The sequence below is a fragment of the Melospiza georgiana genome, chromosome 2 (genome assembly GCF_028018845.1).
Source record: "Melospiza georgiana isolate bMelGeo1 chromosome 2, bMelGeo1.pri, whole genome shotgun sequence".
Classification (NCBI taxonomy): Eukaryota; Metazoa; Chordata; class Aves; order Passeriformes; family Passerellidae; genus Melospiza; species Melospiza georgiana.
In genome coordinates, this window is record NC_080431.1 from 14538500 (window position 1) to 14560085 (window position 21586).

At 40.0% G+C, this 21586-nt stretch overlaps 1 protein-coding gene across 3 annotated transcripts in view; it reads right to left on the minus strand.

The window, feature by feature from the left end:
* APP (amyloid beta precursor protein) overlaps positions 1-21586 on the minus strand; it is a 194249-nt gene that overhangs the window by 121271 nt on the left and 51392 nt on the right. For all 3 annotated transcript variants that reach the window (XM_058019171.1, XM_058019170.1, XM_058019169.1), the window contains exon 3: positions 4390-4519. In XM_058019171.1, the coding sequence (XP_057875154.1) occupies positions 4390-4519 (130 nt within the window). The remainder of the gene's footprint in view (positions 1-4389; positions 4520-21586) is intronic.

Below are 21586 nucleotides of genomic sequence, written 5' to 3' on the forward strand. Positions count from 1 at the left end.
TCCAGAAATAAGTTTTGCACCTTTAAGATTGGTTCTGAGAGTGAAGAGGGGAGGGGAAAGAAGCGTGCACAGCTTGTTTTCAGAAATTGCACTCACTCCTCCACATCCTGCTCCTGGACTGTGTTGTCTGTGGACACACGGCAGGACAGAGCTCTCCTTTACCCTTTAATTAGTTTTTAGCTAAGTGAGGCAGAGAAGTTCCCTGGACCGTGGCTTTTATTTTTATTTGGACCTGTTTAAACCTGCTCTGGACTGAACACTCAGCAGAGCTCCAGCAATTCACACCTGTGGCCCACTGGGCTGGGCCTGGGCTGCAGCATTTCCAGCACCAGAGGGACTGATCAGAGACTGAGTGAGCTGAGCTGCAACCCACAAAAGAGACTTTCTGAGTCTGTCATCTCTTTTGGAGGGCAAGAGGTTTTATTGTTTAATATTGTTCGGTTTTTTGTGTTGGAAAATGCTTTCTTTGCCTGTTAATTTAACAGTTTTTATTCCACTTTTCTCCAAGGAAATATTTTCCCAAACTAGTTGGGGGAGGGGCCACTTGAATCTGCTTTCTAGAGGAACCCCTTTGGAGGTTCCCTCCAAATTTGCCCCAAACCAAGACATCTAATCTACTTGTTTATGAACAAACATTCTGATTGACAGAGGCTGTATACATAATGAGATTCCAACACATCTGGATCTTTCCAACACTGTGAATGCAGTGTTCAGCAGCATACATTAATGGGATAATGAGGCAGAGCCACTCCTGATCATGCATTTCACAAAGCACAGTTAATCTGTAATTCCCCCATTTCACACCTTGCTATATCCTGTATGCCATGCCCACATAATGATCCACAAACACCCACATAACTGAGCTTCTCATCTCTGTCCAGGGTTCAGGATGTATTCCACCAACACAAAATGAAATGTCATCTATTCAGAAACTCATAGCCACACATTTATCCAAGTATTAAAAGATTTAAATCTCTGGCATAAGGATGCCTACTCCCACAATCAGCAAGGAACATGGAGTGAACCACTTCATTTCACAGCCACACTGCACAAATTCACCAATTGCTTTTCCTTGGCAAGCAGTGAAGAGAGGAGAAAGTGCAAACTAGAAATGGTTATTGCTGACACTGCCCCAACAGTGGCAGAAATCCTGCCCTCCTGCTGTGACCACCAGCAGAGCTCCCACCAACACTTACATGGCCAGGATGGCGGCCATGGTATTTTCCCAAAAACAGTTTCTGTAAAGCAAAGAAGAAATCACTGGTTTCTTGACACTGTCTGCAGCGACCCTGCAAGCTGTGCCACACAGTGAGTGGTGCAGGCACTAGGGTGGCACACACACCTGACACCAGGAGAAGGGAATTCTGCAGATCTTCACTCTTCCACCAGCACATCCCACAGCTCCTCATCTTTGCTGTGTACCCAAACACATTTGTGGCTCTATGCCAATCACCACACTCCTCATGCAATTTAACTCTTTAAGATTAGATCAAATTAGAACATTTCTAGGGAATATTTCTGTGGTCAACGCAAAGACACGTGGCTGACTCAAATAAGGGGCTTTCATTTTGTCTTGTTTAAAACACTGTTTTTATGCTTTAGTTGCATTCTCTTAAGAAAATATGAAGCTGTGTAATCTAGTAAATCTGATGGATGTTGCTGAAATACACAGCTACAAAGAACTGCTGTAACTACTGCCCTGCACAAGTCTCAAAGATAAAAAACTCCGGGAGCAGGCAAGGGCTGTAATGAAATGGGCTCTACACATTTGAAAAGTCTTGGCTGAAGATTATGATGCAAGCAGACTGTACATCAAAGATGCTCTGGCCTGAAAGCAGCCAGATTTCTGTCTCTTGCTGCTTCTCAACTGTGAAAAATACTGTCAAAATGGAAGAAATTACTGGGCTAGTTAGTATCTTCAGAGCAATGCAAAATTAAACTCAACCCTGCAATCAGCTGCCCACTGACAAACTTGCTGCTGGTATCTTAATTCTGACCAGATGGATTTAACAGTGGTCTAGGGCAGGGGTCTATTTGCAGTAAAATTACAGAGGAATGGGCACAGGCAATGCCCAACTTCTGACAATGTCCACCAACAGCTACCACAGCTGAGGCACACACAGAGCTGACAGGCAAGATGCAACCTTTTAGAAAATTATCTTTTAATACTGAAGAAGTACTAGGAGGAGAGAAAAAAAAACTTAAAAGCTCTCTGGACTCCTTAGTTCTGTACAAAAACATGACTTAAGAGAAAGTATTCCAAGACAGACATAGTACACAACAAATAGAGGGCTGTTTGATGGAGAAATTGCAGATTATGGCTACTGCCACCATTTTTCCTCCAGAGGAAGTAATTATGTAGCCACCTATTCCTCCAGTAGACTCTTGGGAACATCAGTATCTAAGGTTTACTCTAGTCAGGGTAAAAAAGATCAATGTCAGCATGTGAAAATGGTAACAAACACAATGTGTCAGACACAACTAGATAAGCCTCAATTACAAGGAAATCAGAAAAAATAGCATATGTGGGGATTTTAAAATAAAAATAGAGGGCTAAGGGCTAATGGAAATGAAGTACTTAAACACCTTTAAAATCTTTGCATCCAAACCCTGCTACCTAAGATAACAACCATACACCTTGCAACGATTTTTCTTTCTAAACTGCAACTCAGGGAAGGCACCTTAAGAGTCCAAGTCCAGTTCCTCACCCCTGCAAGGAACTGCATATAGTCCTGTCCACAAATTTATGAACTTCCTTCCATGTGATTAGACTTCTTACTCCTTAACCAGATGACTGTTGGAGGTCCTATTATGCTTCCAGATACTTCCTTATAATTGCAGACTAAATGTATTCATAGCCAATTTATATTCATTTGCTCTTAAGATGCCATTGTCATTTTGCTTAAATTAGGCTGTAAAACCTCCAGGGCTCTGACCAAATCTACAGAACGACAGAGAGTCCTGAGGCTAAGTCCTAAGCCTTAATTCAGAGCTTTGCTTGTGGTGACATTAAAATAAATAATAAAATTTAGGTTTTATAGTTCCACTAGTCTGATGTTCTTCTGCTGTATCTCTAATTAGTACAAGTGCACTCTCATGGAGTCTGATGAAACATATTGTGATGTGTTCTAGGTGAGACTGCAGCTCTGCCTCATCTCTTAAAAAGTTGCTCATCTGGCTTTAGACATACATTGAGACTACAAGCTGATGTTTCTATCCTGACTATATAAAAACTAAAGAAAACACAGCAACAAATGGGTAAAAAAGCATGTCCCTTTTAGCAGTAAAGCTTGTGGGGGAGCCAACCAACTCAGCTCATGCCTGGAAAAAGACAGAGGTCAGCAGGTTCCTTCCCAGAATCAGAATCTGTAATTCCTAGAGGCAGGTTCTTCTCCTCACCAAAAGTCTTGAATTTGGGTTCTCCTGGAGGATTTTTGCTCAGAATAAACTAGTCCTGTAGAGCCTCAGTAGCACCTACAATGATATACTGCAGGTTTAGAAACACTGATTTTACATCTGTGCAAACATCAGATCTAGAAACTTTGCCAAGTAAAAAAATTTCCGTGATATGTAGCACAGATTTTACACACCTGCTGTTTTGGCACTTTTGAGCATTTCTGCTAAATCCTCTTCAGTCCCAGCTTTGCTAAGGGCAGATTGTGCCCTGTGTTTTACCTACTCTACACAAATGAACAAAATTTCTAGAAACACTGCATATTTTTAAAAAATTTCTTTCATTATTTGTTTCATGGAATAACTGGTCTGAGTTGGTTTCCATGCCTTTTAGCTGTCCTGGCTTACTAGAAAAGCAAGTTCCAACTCTGAACTCCAGCACTAATCACAGTTCAAATGGCAGTGGTAATGCAACATACTTAAATATGGAATAATATCAAGAAAATGTCATGCTTAGAATGCTAATGAAAACAGCAAATCAACAATTCTGTTTTCTAATGCAGATGAAAGTAAAGGTTAGCAAAAAAAAACGGGGGCTAAAAAATCCCTTTTAATTGATTTAAAGCACCAAGGACACAGGAGAGAACAGCAATCAACTGCTACAAAAATAACATTGAAGGATAAAATGGGGGAATGTATAAAGTATCTTTTCTTTTGTTTCAATAAATACAGATTCCCACAGTCTTTCATGGTAAGAGTCCAAGTACTAGATATTCAAAAATTAATGTGAAAAAAGAAGGGTTTAATTAGGGAAGAGCAGGAGCACTTTCTTTCTAGATAATGCAGTTCCAAAGGACTGAACAGCTGGACAAAACTCCCTTCAGAAAACACAATAATACTGAGGTATAGAACACATTTATGTAGATTCTCTGTCTTTCTTATGAAGGGATTGAAAACAATAGAGCAGAAAAAACAGACTAAAACTGAGTCACTCACCCAGACACCTGTAGGGAACCACGATATGTGGGTGACCATTGCACTGCTTCCATCCCCTCTTGCACCAGTTCTGTATTGTAGCTGGCTGGTTGGCTTCCACAACATTGGTGATTTGCAATTCAGGGTACACCTAGCATTAAAATGAGAGAAAAAGACAAATGTTATCCCAAGTATGTACTCTGAGTCACTGTAACACATTTGTAACAACACAATATTCATCTTCTCTCTCTTCTGCTGTGTAAAATATTTATGTCGTGGTGTGCATCTATCTGTAAAGCTGGTGTGTCTGTTCTTCAGTAAAAACATGCAGCCAGTTCAGAAAAATTATGGTGGTAACAGCTGATTGTCAAAACTATAACTTGCCCAGTTATATTTGACTAAGTTAAAGATCAGTTAATCATAGGTTAAATACCTCCTCCATGTCTAGGCAAAACTCCATATACACAGCATATTCTCCATACAACTGAACTTAATAGCATGCATGCCTTTATGTTCATCTCAACCATTTTAACAAACATCGTAATTCCTGCCTGCTGCAGTCTGCCTAGTACTAAAATTCTGTTGAAAAAATTATTCATATTTAGGTCTACATTACCAATTTGTAAATTGCTGAGATCAAAATTCTGCTTTAATACCACAATACACCCCTACACCCACAACCATCACACCAGCAAACTTGCTGATGAATTTATTGGCTTTTTATCACACTCAGTCCCTTTATCTCAGCCCCCTTTTCTACTCTAACACAGCCTATAGCCCTCACTTTACATTTTTCAAACTGGCAATCTACCAGGCCTAACATGAAACTCAGAAGGTACTAATTTTCCTTTGCCTTTCCTCAATCAATCCTTATCAATTTCCAGCTGTGTGAGATCTGAGGATTTAAGTGCTCTGAAAAGTACTGTCTACTCATATCTACCAATGGAAAAGAAAAACAGAAATAGGAACAAGTCTGAAGTAACTGGAGATGGTCCAAAAACATCCTGCAGAGAAGTAACATAATTCCAAAAAAAAGAAAACTAGGTTAAGTCCAAAACTGGTGCTTGGAAAAGTACTCTAAGAATCTTGACAGCTACACCTCAAGTAAAAAAGATTTGTCTCAATCATGGATCTCCACTGAGGTCATGGCATCTGAGAGGCAGTACCTCCTGGCACTCCCCTGACTGGAGGTTTAAAATATAATGATGGCAAAATGAAGAAAGCAGCTGGAGCTGAAGTCTTGAACTTTAAAAGATGATAACAAATGACAGTACAGCCTTCTCAAATTTGAGATCAGTGGTCTTTAAATGAATGTGGCCTGGTCCATACATCCATACACAAGGGAACAACCAGAAAACAATCAAAGCATAACTGGAAATAATTGGAAATAATGTCTTACTTTAATTAAGAGACATGAAGGGGCTGTTACAATTTTAAAGTTGAACTGTATTAACAGCTTAATACACAAAACAAGGGCAGATACAGTAACAATGCCACAGAAATGACTACAGAAAGAAACACTGCCTACTAAACAATGCACTTTATGCTAACGAGCTTGAATACCAATCCTGCCTTCTATTCAAAAATAAAATTTATTAATCAGATACTTCTTTCCTTGTGCATATTCTTCATAGAATACTGTCACTGAATGACATACACATGATCAGGGTCCAAGAAGAAAAAAGTTTTTATTCTGCATGTTCTTCAGCTTATATAATCTTAACAAAGCATGATCTTAAGTCATTAACTACATCACAATAACTTATTATATGCATTGGTGCAAAGCAATTAGTGTCAATATAATTGGCAGTAGTTTTACAGAAATTTAATAAGGCACATATATACATCTACTTAGGCACGTAGTCTAGCTTACAAAAATGTTCATGTATCTTTTCTAATCTGTTTCCATGCTGACGGCCTTGTCTTCTTCCTTGCTATGGATACACTTGAAAATCAGAAACTGTTATTTCTTCTGTTAACTCATCTTTGCTTGCAGGCCAGCTGTCAAGCCCCTCCATAGAACACATCTGTCAGATCTTTGCCAGTTTCAGCAGCACCCTCAGCTCACTCCAACTGATGGCTGAAGAAATACAGAGGCTGAAGGTGCAGCCTGGGATGTTAACCCAGCACACAAGATACAGGGACCTCAAGAAAGCCCACAGGCAGAACTACAAAGTGTGAAAGTTTCCTACACTTTGAAGACTGAACCTTCACTTTCTTTCTTTTGTCAGCAGATGGCCAAGGCTGATGGTCATCATCCACATTACCTACACTGCCCATTTTCACACTGCTTGCAGAAAGTGGCTCCAGAGGAAGTTGCTGCTCCCCCTGCTCCATCAGTGCTTCAAATACTGAACAGATACAGCAAATTCAAAGGGAAAGCCTTTGCACATGCTCATGATCCCTGTAACAGCACTGCCAAAATGGATTAGCAGGAAACTTCACACTTTAACTGCTGTGTAAATATTACCCTGCAAGGCTCCATAGCTGTCTCAAGAGCTAACATGCATAATGCAAGAGGAAGATTTGTTCTTCTTTGGGTACTTCCCTTAGCATTGCTATGCTGAACTCTTCCAGTTCACGCCTTTACAAACGTCACACTCATGTGATTAGAACCCCTGGTTAGATAATGCTGGATGCTGTCACAAGCCATGTGCTTGATACATCAGTGTCCACTGACATGTTCTTATCAGGTATCCAGGGTTAAGTGTCACTTGTCATTGGCAGTGGAAATAAATGCCTTAAATGAAGACAACTAAGGAAACTTCAAAATGGATAGACTGGAATGTTTAAAAAAGGAAATTAAGACCAAAAATATCATTTATTTACCCACATGAATGCGTACATAGCTTTAAAGTGACAGAAGATAAAATTCTGAGCCACAAGAACAAAGATACACTTAGTTGCTTTCCTGAGATGAATTTCTAAAGAGTAAGGCTGCATTATTACTGCAGAGCCTCAATAAAAGAATAATATTAGTTGGAAAAACAAGTTCATATATTATTTTTTATTTTTACTATTACCCAAAACCAACATTTTAACTGCTGGTTAGTAAAGGGGACCAAATGCTAAGTAGTTAGCAGTATTTGTCAAAAGTGCACAAGGACAAAGAAATACAAACAAACCTCTTCTTTTGTTACTACATCAATTACCAAACTCCTAATTTCCACTGACAGCTCACACAAAGCCCAGTCCACCCTTTAGGAGAGAAAACAGGCTTTGAATTTCATTAACAATAGGTTAATGCCAGTTTATGTGCCAAGGAGAGCTCCCCTGACTAGACTTATATAATGTATTTGCTCTGAATTGAAGTGGGACCTACTTAGTGGCACAGAAAAATGAGCCTCATATTAATTTATAGTGTCCCTAATGAGCTCCTTCTACAGTGTCAGTGTAAAGCAGAGCTAGAAAGTTGCCAGATAACCAAACTTTCAACATTAGTATAGCTTGATACAGAGAAGTTCCATTAATTCATCTTAAAAGAAACAGTGGAGAAAACAGAGATCAATGTAATCTAGAAAATTTAACTGGCAATCAAGAGTTACAGCTACGTTTTCATTTCCTTCCATTTCCATTAGCAAGTCTCCTTACATACTAATTGCAGAAAAAAAACCTAAAAAGCCACTCAGACTACTCAGAATTTAATATAATCTTGCTAAAACTCATGTTTACCACTACCAGCTTTGATGCCACATAGATTTAGGACTAAAATGTAGATGCCCTTAATAAAAGGAGATAAAATGGGATGAGAAAGCTTTTGGGTTGAGATAGAGAGAAAATATTTACCAATTGCTATCATAGGCAAGAGAGATTCAGCTTGGGGAAAATTTTTTTAATTCCCAATTAAAAGAATTAAAAAGGGGACATCGTGGGACAAACACTGACCACTTCTCTCTGACCAGTAGGAACAGCATGAAGTTGAGTCAAGGAAGGTTTAGATTGGGTATTGGGAAAAGATTCTTCACCCAGATGGTAGTTGGGCACTGAAACAGGCTATTTTCTATTCCTTTCTAAAGCATACATAGAATCTATAAAGTTTCTGCTTCCCAGAATTTTGCATTGATGAGGTGAAGAGCAGCAACAAGCAGACACGCTACATTCATTTCCAACTGTTTGCACATCCATGAAGAGGAAACATAGGATAATTATTTCTGTATGTCCATGCACAGTATGGATAATTATTTCTGTATGTCCTCTGCAAGCTTTCCAACCTACAGCTTGGGAAGCAGCAGCAATGAGGAGTCCCAAATTAGCAGCAGCAGGAGTGGTGTCACATGAGTAGCCACGACACAAGCACCATCAACCCTAAAGGAAAAGTCCTGTTCTCAGTCTTGCAGTCTGTGCACAGAAAACAGACAGCTACATGCAGAATAATGTTACTAAAAGTCTGATGTAAAATAACCTCATTTATTCCTGGTTTTAAAAACTATTCTACATTACAGTAGCTCCATGGCTTTCCCTGTGGCAGCCCCAGGAACCATCACCCCCTCTGATCCAGAGCACTCTCATCACCAGCAGAACACCCTGCCTTCTCTTCCACATCTCCGTGGCTTCAGCTGTGTCCTGTCACGTCTGACCAGACTCAGCCACTTGCTCCAGGCTTCCTCGGCCATCAGGCCCTTCTGCACACAAAAGGAAGGCTACAGGGCTGGCTGAAGCTGGCACCCAAACTTCTCCTGTCACTCTCTGTAACCCAAGCAAAGCCTTCACTTGTTCAAAGAGAATTATGAGAGTCAAACCCAGCATTAGCAGCATTAGAGAAATAGCAAGGAAATCAAGAAGGAACAGCTCTGCCCCTGCACCACAAGTTCCAGGCATCTACTGTTGCAGGTTAATCAGTATAACATCTCAGGTATTTGCACTAATTTCCAGCAGCCACTTGGGAAGAGTGTATGAATACACCCTTTTAACGGCAGTTTTAAAGAAAAAAGTTTAACAGTAATCAATTCCTAACCTAAAACCCGCACCTTAATACTTAGGATAAATAAATAATCCCAGGTTGAATGTCTTTGGAACGAGCCAGGGAATTTTTTCTATTAATTATATCCTGAGGACAAATTTCCAGGGACACGCTACTTTGTATTTCAGCCACATCCTCTTGTATCCATCCATAACATCATTTCAAGTTTAATAGCTCCAGTCTCACTAGCTATCAGAGTCCATCCTCAGTCTCACTTAGGAGTTTCACATATTACTCTTATAAATACTTCTTTAGGCACATCTCATAAATCATCCTTCTTTCCAACATCTTAGCTGCTTCACTGCTACACAGAGAGTCGCTCTTCAATAGTTTCCTGCCACAAAACTCACCCAGATTTCAATTCCTTTCACCCCAACTCTTGCCTCTCCAGTCCACTCATCCTGGCATTTTTTCAGTTCTCATTTCCAATCTCTCCGCCCACTCAGACTCCTAAGTTCAACGCAAAGACACAAATGCTGTCCTCTTTTCTTTATTAGCCCTCCTCCTTTTTTTCTCTAGGCATGCAAAGTCAGCAAACATTTCAACACTTCCAACTAGTTTCCTCCTTTACTGATCTTATCCTTTGGAAAGGAAAGAAAAGCAAAACTAAACATGCAGGTGTGAGTGCATGGGTGAGAGTGAGATGGCAGATGATGAACCCTCTGGGCATTAGCCACAGATCAGGGGGAGATGGGGTCAGACATCAAAATGTTGCTGCAATTTTTACTCCTGGTCATGACAACAAGCACTTAGAACTTTTCCCTGTGAGCAGAGTACATACAACATCCTGATACATCATTCCAACTGCCTTGGGTATATTGAGAGTGCTAGAAACATGAGCTGGTTTTAGTGCAGTGACCAATTGCGTTGGTTCACCTGATGAAACGTCATACAAACATGATCTCTTCTCTTAAAATTCCCTAATGTGCATTCATCTGGAATTTCATGCAAGACTGCCCTTTCCTCTGCAATTCAAGTGTTCAGAAAGGCTGCCAGCCATGAGGCAGTTGGCTCACCCCTAATCCATGCACTGGACTCCATAAACTGAACACTCTCAGTTGGCTTTCTCTCAACTTTTTTTTTTCCGCACATGGGGAAGGCAGAAGCCTATTAAAGCAGAAATAAGGGTGCATGGTCAAACATACCCACCTCACTTTCAAGAGCTGGATTTTATAGCACAATTATCTGTATGCAGTAAGAAAACCAAACCAAAACTTGAGCCTTGCCAAGAATTTTCTGTTTACCCCATCAGGTTTTCTAAAGCCTCTCTTGTGTAATTGTAGAGGATATCCTGCTTTTCATACTCTAAAACCTCAGAGTAAACAGGGCCGGACTTACAGTCTCTAAGCTGCTTCCCTGTCCACTTTAAGCACAACAAACACTTCTCCATAGGCAAAGTATTTTATTCACAGTCAACAAAGTCCACTTCTTCATGTCACCACTAGCCTGTTAACATATTCACACTACTTGAGATGAAACCTCATCTGCCTCTTACTCTACAGCATCACCAGAAGCAATTAACAGTTTGGGGTGCTGGTTTTTTTTGCATTTTTTTTGCTTCTGTGCTTCCACTTTTGAATTAAATTTCTGCATGAATAAGGTTAAATATTCAAGCAGTGAGAGAGAATAATAGCTAATCAAGCTAACAGGGTATTTTTATTTCTAAGTAATAGATTATGTGCAAAGGACAAGGACTATTGTCCTCGAAGAAAGGGAAAGGGGAAAAGCAGCCAGAAGTAATTTAAAAACAATAATAAAAATCAACAACAATAATAAAAATCTCCTCGTTTAGGCATGATACAATGTTTTATCTGCCCACTTCCCTCTCTAAGGGTGTGATAGGTTAATCTGGCTTTCAGCAGGGGTGAAGAAAAAACCAGAGGCTGCTTCTGGAGAAGAAGCTCCTCAAAAAATTCTACTCTGTCCAGCAGAGCCAATCCCTAAAGGCTCTGATGATTGAAATATTGGCTGGCCCAATATAAACCATGTGACCAGCAGTGAGAGTCATGGGGAACAACTCCCCAGTGTGGAGCCGAGACAGGATCAACTTTTCAGTTCTGCAGAACTCTATAAAATTTTTTCAATTGATAGAACTTGAGAACAAACGAACCTACAGACCCAATTCTCTCCCGAGTCAGAGAAAAGGGAAAAGGTGAAGACACGTGAAGAGAACAACATGGCGACGCTCACGTGAGGAGAACAACATGGCGACGCTAAGGTCGGTGCAAAAGACAGAGGGGGAAGAGGAGGTGCTCTGAGCATTGGAGCTGAAATTCTGCTGCAAGCCATGTTGAGGACCATAATACAACAAACTGTTTCCCTGTAATTCAGGAAGTGCATGAGGAAATGCAGAATTCACTTACAGCCCATGAGAAAAAGGCGCTCACACTGGAACAGATGGTTATGAAGCTGTGATCGGGTGAGAGGCTTGAACAGAGACAGAGAAGGAATCCTTGCTTCCAGAGACAAAGGAAGAGGACCTTTGCTTTTATATTAGAACAGTTCATCCTTGAGAGACTCTACCCCATGAACAAAATGGCTCACAAGAAAACAGCTGTGGGAAGACTGCTTTGCCCATGGGAGGGACCCACACTGCAGCTGGTTCAGGCAGGACTACTACTCATGAAAATTAGAGCTGGAAAACCACACTGGAAAAGTGTTGTCATCTTATTGCAAAAGTTCCATACCTTCCTGGTGATTTCTCATGGTCAATTCCTCACACCACTGACTCCTTCTCCACAGCACAGCCAACAAACTCCAACTCTCTCCTAACCCACCTAACCCACTCTTTCATAGCACTCATCCTCATTAGACACAGCTGTGGCCTGTTAAGGGCAGCCTGTTCCTAATCTTAGGTAATTAGTACAGCTGTAGCTCCTCAAGTGTGAGACTACCTTCTGCACTACCTTTATTTTCTTACATTCTATCCCCCCACAGAAAAGTTCACAGAGAACTGTGTCCCATGGGAAGGACCCCATGGCATAGCAAAAGACACACCTTTCCCTAAATGAAGATTTATTTTTTTTTAGAAGTGACAAACTGACTAAAAACCCCATGGTTTGCCTCCCTCTGCTGAAAGTGAGAAGGAAAAAAGGGTTAGTGGAGGGAAAAGGTGTTCTAAAGGTGTACTTTAGTTTTCATTACTCTCTTTTAATTCCCTTTTTTTTCCTTTCTACCTTTTAAAGTTTTGAGGCTGTTCTGTCCTAAAGTGTTTCTTCCCAATCCTTACCTCAACTCATGAGGCCCTCTGATATTCCCCCCCCCTCAAAAAAATGAATAATTTTTTATTAAAATAAATGAAAAAAATAGTTTATTCATTCTTCTTTGCTGCTCAACTACAGCAAAGGAGAATGAATAAATAATTTTTTCATAGGCCCACTGGCATTTGGCCAGCATCAAGCCCATGACAAAGGGTTGCCTCAGGCACTGTGGCACCAAATCAAGGAATCATTGAGGACAGTGTAAGCAGCCAGAGAGCCTGGGTCTGGTTTTCTGGATCTCCTGCAGGCTGCCATCCCACCACCAGCACACATAGTCTGTGGAAGGAAGGTGAGGCACTGTGCTCTCCTGGCAGGAGCTCCTCAATCACATCAGTATAGGGAATGCCAGTGATCCACATAAGACAACTAATACACAAGGAAGGTGCTTAAGCAAAATTATTTTGGTTACTGTACCAGCATCCTGGGGACTGCAATAATGGCTCAGCTCCCTGATGTGGATCTGCAGAAGCAATCCTTACTATTATTTTAAAAAAGCAAATATCAGAAGAAAAAAAATAAAAAGAGGGAAATAAATCCAAAAAAACCCCCACAACAAAGAGCTAAACAACATCTGACCTTTCTTTTTGTAGTATTATCATAATTTCACCTTAAGCATGACAAGTTTCAAAAAGGGCTGGCAGGGAAAGAAACAGATCTTACGCCAGCAGTTTCTGCCCAAGGATGGGGTACCATTCTGAAGACATGAAATAAAGAATGTAACCGCTTTGTGAAAATCACTACATGCACAAAGTTATTATTTCCTTCTCACCAGAATTTCAAAGAAAACATTATTGAAAGTGGGCTATAATATGCATGTTTTAAATCACAAATTACCTACCTAAATTACTTTCACAAACCTTACTGAAATAAACTTCCCACCTTTCTATAGAACAGAAAAATATGTGGCTGAGTTGTTATGTTTGTTGAGGAAATTACAGTACAAAATGAATCTAAGCTGTAGCACAAAATCTGTGAAGATATACCAGAAAAAACCAAATTGCTCTGTTGAGCTATTTTCAAGTTCTATTGCTTACAAAATTACCTACTTGATGTCAAAGTTGTCTTCGAGGCCATGCAAAAACTGTCACGAAGAGGCCCATTATGATTTCTCATATTCTAATTAATTTATGTTTTCTTGAGTTAACTGCAGATATAGCCAAAGGGTAATTTATTAATCTAAGAACCTAAATCCATTTGTATGCATGCCCCAAGAGACAAACAAGGCTGTGATTTCCTTTTTCATGAAATCAACTTGAGGCTCTAGTACCAAAAATGTGAAGTGGTATTACAAAGTCATTTTCTGAAACTGTGATTGTACCCCATCATCTAGGACAAAAGAAAACCATGCATGATTTAGTCCAGTAGTGAAAGCCATACAGAAAAAGTTGGGGAAATCTGCCAATTAAAATGGACTACCTGATATATCAAAGTTCATCTCAAAAGAAAAAAAAAAAAAGGAGGAAAACTAGAAATGGAATGCAAGAATGAAGAACAGAGCTATAGGGAGGGCATCTGCAGAAAACATTTAGAGCAGTAACATTTCCTGATTTCCTGTTTGTGAACTATATTCAGTGTCTTGTATTCCCATGTCCTTCAATCAAGATACTAAGTAATTACCTGAGCAGCTGTAAGATGACACTGCATTTTTCTTTCTTTATAAATCAAACAGCAATGTTTTTTCATGATTATTGTTCTTGTGAATGAGATACACATTATATAGACTATAGTTTTTACACTGAGAATATTTAGTGTCAGGAAAAAGATAAAAAATTTCCTTTCTAAAGAAATAAAATCAATCCTTCCTTGACAAATATTTAGAAACATGTTTTTCTCCAATTCTTTCTCATAACTTATTTTTGTCCAGAATAATCAGAATTGCCTCACCATTGCCTTGCACAGGTAACAATTCAGCCTGAAAATTGCCCATTTTTTCCACTTACAGGTAAGAAACACTGCTGTGGAGCTGGCTACTGAACTTTGTACACATAAGGAAGGAGAAAGGTTCTGACAGAAGCTCTCAACAATCTCCATGTGCATGAAGTTGCCAGTCACCAGGCTGCCCATAGGCATCTTTGCGCTTACCAGAAGCAGCTCAGAAGCCTGTAAATCTAAGAACATCCTCTCTTAGTGCTCCATTCCCCACCAAAAAAAGAAGCTGAACATTTTCTTGCCAGCTCTCTTCCTCCAGCAGTATGTTCCCACACAGATGGCAAAACATTTTTTGAGACTTGGTACTGCAGGCTCCACTGAAGTCAGTAGAAACCCTGTGATGCCTTAGGATTCAGCTTTTGTATTTTTCAGATCCTGTACTGCTTTAGTGTGTAACTCTAAGACTCCATAGACTATCAGCTACTGTTCTCCCGTTTTATTCTGACAAAGCATTTTCTCTCCAGGCCTGAAACTCAAGGATACCTTACAGTCTCAGGCCCAAAAAAATGGAACAACAGTGAATTTGGGGATGGGGTCACAAACTTGGAGTAAATTACTTCATTACCCGAAGCTGTAATTGGAGGAGTAACCCCTGATATATAAATGGACCAAACTTTTATCTGTATGAAAAACTTGTGAACATCTTCCCTCTTGGGTGTAGCTTCTCAGAGGCTTCTGACTGCCCAAGATGTACCTATTGAAGGCCTTTAATAAATACCCACTTTATTCTCTTTATCTTGTCTAGCCTCTGTTCTAGGTAGCCACTCTAAGGCATCACCTGGCACCAATTTCTGTAACAGAAAGACTGAATCCAGCTCCAAGGAAACCTGAAATATGAAAAATTTAATTTGTTTCCTCCTTCCACAAAAGGCCAGTCCCAAAAGGATTAGGATGGCTGCCAAATGGAGAAACCACTTCAAATTGCTCCCAGTGACTCAACTGACCACAGTGATGTCAATCCCTAGAGAACACTCTTGGGGTGCAACCAAGTCCAATCATATCCCACAAAACTTAAACACCAATATATTTAAGATCTTATTCTCAGAAATAGCATATTAATTTCCAACTACTCAAAGGCACACTGAGCAAAGGGAACATCAGAATAAACTGAAATTCAAGTAAATTATGAATATTCTGAGTTGTGTTGATCATGAATTTCAAAGGACAGAGTAAGGACTGTAACCCTGCATCTACTTTCCAGTATAAACCATGCAAAGCTGCAACATGCCCATGAACATGTCCCTCTGCACCTTGCCAGCAGATATCCCAGCCTACTCACAGAATCATCAAAATAGCCAGTTCCTCAAAATCCAGAGTGAATTAAAAAGTTATGATAATTTATTGCATGTGTCTTTTTTACTGGCAAGGCTGGCAAACAACACATTTAAGTTAATATGATCTTCGGCACCCTTTCTCCAACAAGAATTAAGTTCACTGAATTGGACTGAAGTAAACATAAATAAATCAAATATGATCATCCAAATCAAGGACTTCTGGACTCAAAGGATTTAGAAATTGCTGAAAAAGCCAAACAAGAAATCTTTAACATTCCATACTGCTTTGGCTCAAGCTGGGAGAGAAATTACTTCTTGCCTCTCAGAACTGCACCTACACTTCTCTTGAACTTTTAGAAACAATAAAAAAAAAGGCAGATCAAATTTTTAAATGCTCTTATCTTCAGGATTATGTTTTGATGCAATCTTTTACTGTGCTCAATGGCTTAGCAGTTCCTGTTGTTTAGCAGGATAACTGAGATAAGCTTTACTTTAGCACTCATGAAAGTTAAACATTAACCTAGAATGAAATTCTTCTCTAAAGATTAATCTAAGCAGCAAAGTCAATGTAAGGATTGCACAGATTTCTGTTTTTAATTTCCAGCACTTTGGCACCACTCTGTTGCTGAAGCCTAGCGAAAAACACCAGGCTGACCCTCTAACAGTCTGACACCCCAAAAACCAGAAATTCTATGACACAGCTACACAATGTGATAAATTATTTTGCAAATATCAAATCCATTTGTGTTATGAAAAAGGCAATATTCTAGTTTTCCAAACAGCAACAAAGAATCCTTATCTTAGAAACCAGCATGTGATACTGATGTCCCTCCTGTAAGTCCAGCTGCTAAACCCAGGCAGAAACCAAAGTTACAGCAAAATCAGCAGCAATTGGGATTCTGCATTTGAGATGGAGGGTCCATATGCTTTTTCTCCAAATCTTTATGGCAGGTCTGTGGAATCTGTGGAACTATTCAGCAACTGACCCCAAAAACCTAAATTTCAGATCAGATAATCACTACAGGGACACTGAATCACATCAAATTTCTCAGTCTTTCATTCACTTTTCAATTCTCCTCTGTCCTTCCTGCTGTCAACACTCTGCCTAAAAATACCAACCTTTTCCACATTTCTTTATTTTCACCTGCCTTTCCTCTCATTTTCTGCACGGATTCTGGTATTTGTTAATACATTTGCTCTCTGCTTATATTTTCTGCTGCTAAAATGAAATTGTGGATACACATTTTCATCTCTGATTAACATGTAGTCTACTCTTCATTACAGACTTAATTTGACATCTGTCTTTTTGACCTAATAATATTGGGCATTTTTTGTGCTTTCAAATTGCTCATGTTGTCTTTTTCTATTGCCCAAGAAAGCTTGCTGGCAAAATTCAGAGATAAACAGCATGTGTTCTTCTGAAAACACATAGAACCAAGTAGCAGGAAGATGTAAAGCCTTTAGGAATATCTAAAAAGCTTCTTTTCACAGGCTGTTCAAAGACCATAGCAAAGCCACCCTCTGGTCAGTTGCCATGAGAAGAAGTCCTGCCCTCACACCTCCTCCAACATTACCAATCCAGCTCATCGGAGGAGAGGATCAAAGAGGAAACTCACTCTTTTTCTGTTTGCTGGGGTTTGCTTTGTGCCATTTCAGCTCCCTAAACTTCCTTGCTGCAAGATCAGACATCTGCTAAAATTTAGCAGAGAAGAAATGAGGAGGAAGGAGAAGAGAAAACTGACTGTTTATTCAACAGCATGTATAACTGCTTGAGCTCAATGCTTGTGCCAAACCACTCTGTAGCATCTCTCCTGCTAAGAAACCCTTAAAAAATCAGCTTGCAAAATCTGACCATCTCAGATCTGGCTACAGATCCTAAGCTACAACAGCTCAAAATGTATAAGCTGAAAGGCTGCAAAAGCAGGATCATCCTGGAATTTCAAGCCTGGCTGAAAATGGGAGACTCCTCAGTCCTCTATGCTGTTCCAAACTCCAAACCAAAGCAATGTCTCAGTAAAAGGAGCAAAATTGCTAGAACACATCATACTCAAGAGTGGCTCCAATCCAAGCAGCTCCAAAATATTAGAAGTCATCTTCCAGATTTAAGCAAGTAATTGTCTGTTAGCATATCCACAGATGTGCTGTCAGCAATAGCCTCAAATTAGTTTCTATGACAATCACCTCTAAAGTACTAAAAAATATACACATATTAACTTACATGGTATTACTAGTTCAGCTTTAATAAGACTAGTCTAATCAAATCCTCTTAGATTCCTTATTTAGAATCATAAATGTAATTCCTGCTTCTTAGATGAAACCTTTTCTTTTTATTTCTGTCCAATGGAGTGTACAGAGTGGTCAAATTGTGTGGGAACTTGGAATAGCAACATTGCCTAAAATCAATTTTTTTTAAAGTTTGTTATTGGCTCAAACAAGGAAAGAAAAAAAAATGCTAGAGGATCTTTAGAGTACCTCAAAACCTCAGAACCTGAATTTACATGGAAGCCATTTATTGACCACAACTCTGGCAGAGATGTCTTCCCAGGCCAAGTGGAAACAAGAAATGAAGGGACAAATCATATGTTTTATAAATGCCTAAATATTACTGTTCTTCAGCAAAACCTGTGGCTCAGGATAAGAATTAAAAAAATAAATTGCACTGGCTTGGAAACATTGTGTGGTTTCTTCACACAGCTGGAATGGGACATCTTGAATATCATTACATTCCCATGGGATTAGTACTTTTCTAACCTACAATCATACTTATAGAAATAAACTATGCTGGTAAAACAAACATTACATTGGATAATATTGGATAATATTTCCTCACATTCAGCATTTATGTTTCAATATGCATGTCTGGGTAGAAGAAAAAAAAATTAAACACAGTATTGTCATTACTGTACAAATAAGTGTTCTTATTTTCTGTTCATATATGCAACAGCTATTGGCACTTACAAAATACAAAACTGATGCTTAAGAGATACTGTGATGCATCTTCTAAACACTACAGTGTGTTTCTAGTAGAAGCTCCTGTCTCAGCTCAAGAGAAGGAAGAGTTTCCCTTTCAATACAAGGATTCAGAACAATTTGGAAAAATCTTAGGGACTTAAATCCAATGCTGGTTTTGGTTTCAACACTAAGCCAGATGCCTGTTGTGGATCGATGTTAGCCAGATGCCAGGCACCCACAAGAGCCACTCATTCACTCCCCTTGGCTGCTGGACAGAGGGGAGAAAATTTAACAAAGGTCTGGGAGAGAGATCACTCATTAAATACCATCATGGGCAAAACAGGCTCAGCTTTGAGATAAAAGGTGAATTTATTACTAATGAAATCAGAGCAGGATAATGAGAGTAAAACAAGCCCTTAAAAACACGTTCCCTTCCCCTCTACCCCTCCCTCCTTCCACACAGAAGGCAGGGAATGGGCATTGTGGTCAATTCATCACCCATGGCTTTTCACACTGCTCTGGGAGAGGAGCTGTTCCCACACTGCACCATGGGGTCCCTCCCATGGGAGAGTTCTCCACTAACTTCTCCAATGTGAGTCCATCTCTCAAACAGCAGCTCTCTGTGAACTGGTACAGTGTGAGTCCATCCCATGGAAACATTCCTCCCAAAACTGCTGAGGCGTGGGTCACTCTTCCATGGGGTACAGTCCTTCAAGGACAGGCTGTTCTGGCATGGAAACAGGACTCCTCTCTCCAAGGGTCTCCCATGGGTTCACAGCCTCCTCCCAGGCAACCACCTGCTCCAGTGGGGGCTTCTCCATGGGATCTCTACATCCCCGTGGATCTCCAAGGGGAGAGAGCTGTTCCACCACAGTCCTCACCCCATGCAAAGGAATCGCAGCTCCAGCACCTGGAGCACCTCCTCCCCATCCTTCTCCACTGACCTTGGTGTCTGCAGAGCTGTTTGTCTCACATGTTCTCACTCTGCTCTTCTCTGACTGGAATTAAAACTGTAGCACAAACTTTGTTTTACTTTCTCCTTAAGTTATAACAGAAGCATTCTCACCACTGCTAATTGGCCCAGCAGCATGTCCATCTTTGGAGCCATCAGGGATTGGCCCTGCCAGACATGGTGGAAGCTCCTGGAAGTTTCTCAGGGAAGCCACCTCTGTGTCCCCACTCACTACCAAAAACCAGGCCATGCAAAACCAATACAATGCCTTAAGAACTCTAAAAAAATAATCTAAAAATCAAAAATCCTCACCTTTCAAACTTTTCTGTTAGTAATTTGAAGTAACATCCCTCCAGGGAAAATCTTGTCCCTCTCAAGTTAAAAAAAAAAATTAACAGCTATAATCCTGTTTAAACTATTAAAAACATCCTGTGTACTTATAAGGAGAAAAGGTGGATAAAACCATTAATAATTGGACAGATATTCTCAAACCTTTCCATGACTATAATTAATCCACAACTATCTAGAACAATTTTTTGTAAGGAACACACATCTATAAAAAAAGATTATCAGTGGGATTTTTTATTAGCCAGAGGCATACAGTACTTGGAAGATTAAAGCAGGCACTCAGTACAGTGCTACATAATCATTTTAATTGGATAAAGGCTAACTGGATGATAATGCTGATGTATGAATTAGGAATTAGAAAGCAGCAGTTTTAAACTGCTTGGGAAAAAAGGAATGCCCCAGAAATCAAGAAATACTTGCCCCATCCAACCTGGGGCCATTGCCCTGCTATGAATTCAAGCAAACATAATTCCTGACAGCTTCAAAGCTATGGAAGGAGAGAAACTGTCTTTCCTTTTTTTTTTTGTTCGCCTGCAGAACCAGCAACAAACTCTGAGTTTTTTCTTGCCAAGAGACCTCTGAACATGAACACATTTAATGATCCAACCACTGCTCCTACTACAAGCTTCATACACTGGTATCAGGAGGCAATCACCACTGTAGCCAGCATTTTTTGATTTCCATATCTTCCAAAGTAGATGGACAACAGTGAATGGGAAAGGAAAAAGAAAAAAAAGAAACTCGCTTCCACAAAAACCCCAAAACCAAACCAGAAGCCAGTAATGTGAAAAATTGCCACCACAAGAACTTCCAGCACTTCCACCACAAGAAAAAGCAAAGTAAGACGATAATAACAAGGTAAGATTAAAACAATAACGAGCTATAGCACAGGAAAGCTATAAAGCCATCCAAAAGGGATGGGGACAATCAAAAAAATATGGAACATGACACAAAGCTTGCCACCTATTCATACCAATAAAATCATGCACAGAGACTTGTGGAACACCAGAAGTAGTTAATAAAGCCCCTAAACACTCAAAGCCACCCAAACCCTGCAGGCAGCATTCCAGGTCCCAGGAGCACCATTCCCAGGAGGCATCACTCATCCATCTGCAGAGCTACACCTGCAGATGCTGGGGCTGTGCTTTCAGTGCCTTGAACTGGACACAAGTCTCCCATTGCCAGGACACAATTCCTGCATTATTCCATCTCTTGCCCATTTATTGCTAAAATCTCTCCAAGAGCCACTTCTAGTGCAGAAGCTGGAACAAGGAACTGACCTATCTCTGAAAACATTCCCCTAAGAATAAAAACTGCATCACAGTGGAAAGTGCCAGAAGTTCAAGAGGACAGAGATTGATCTCAAAGAACAGTGGGATAAATCTGTGCCAGAATGAAGCAAACATGTAAACATGGTCTCAAAAGGTGGATGAAAAAAATCATAGAATTGCCTGGGTTGGAAGGCACCTTAAAGATCATCTTGTTCCAACCTCACTGGCCTTGAACACACCCAGGGATGGGACAGTCACAGTTTCTCTGGGCA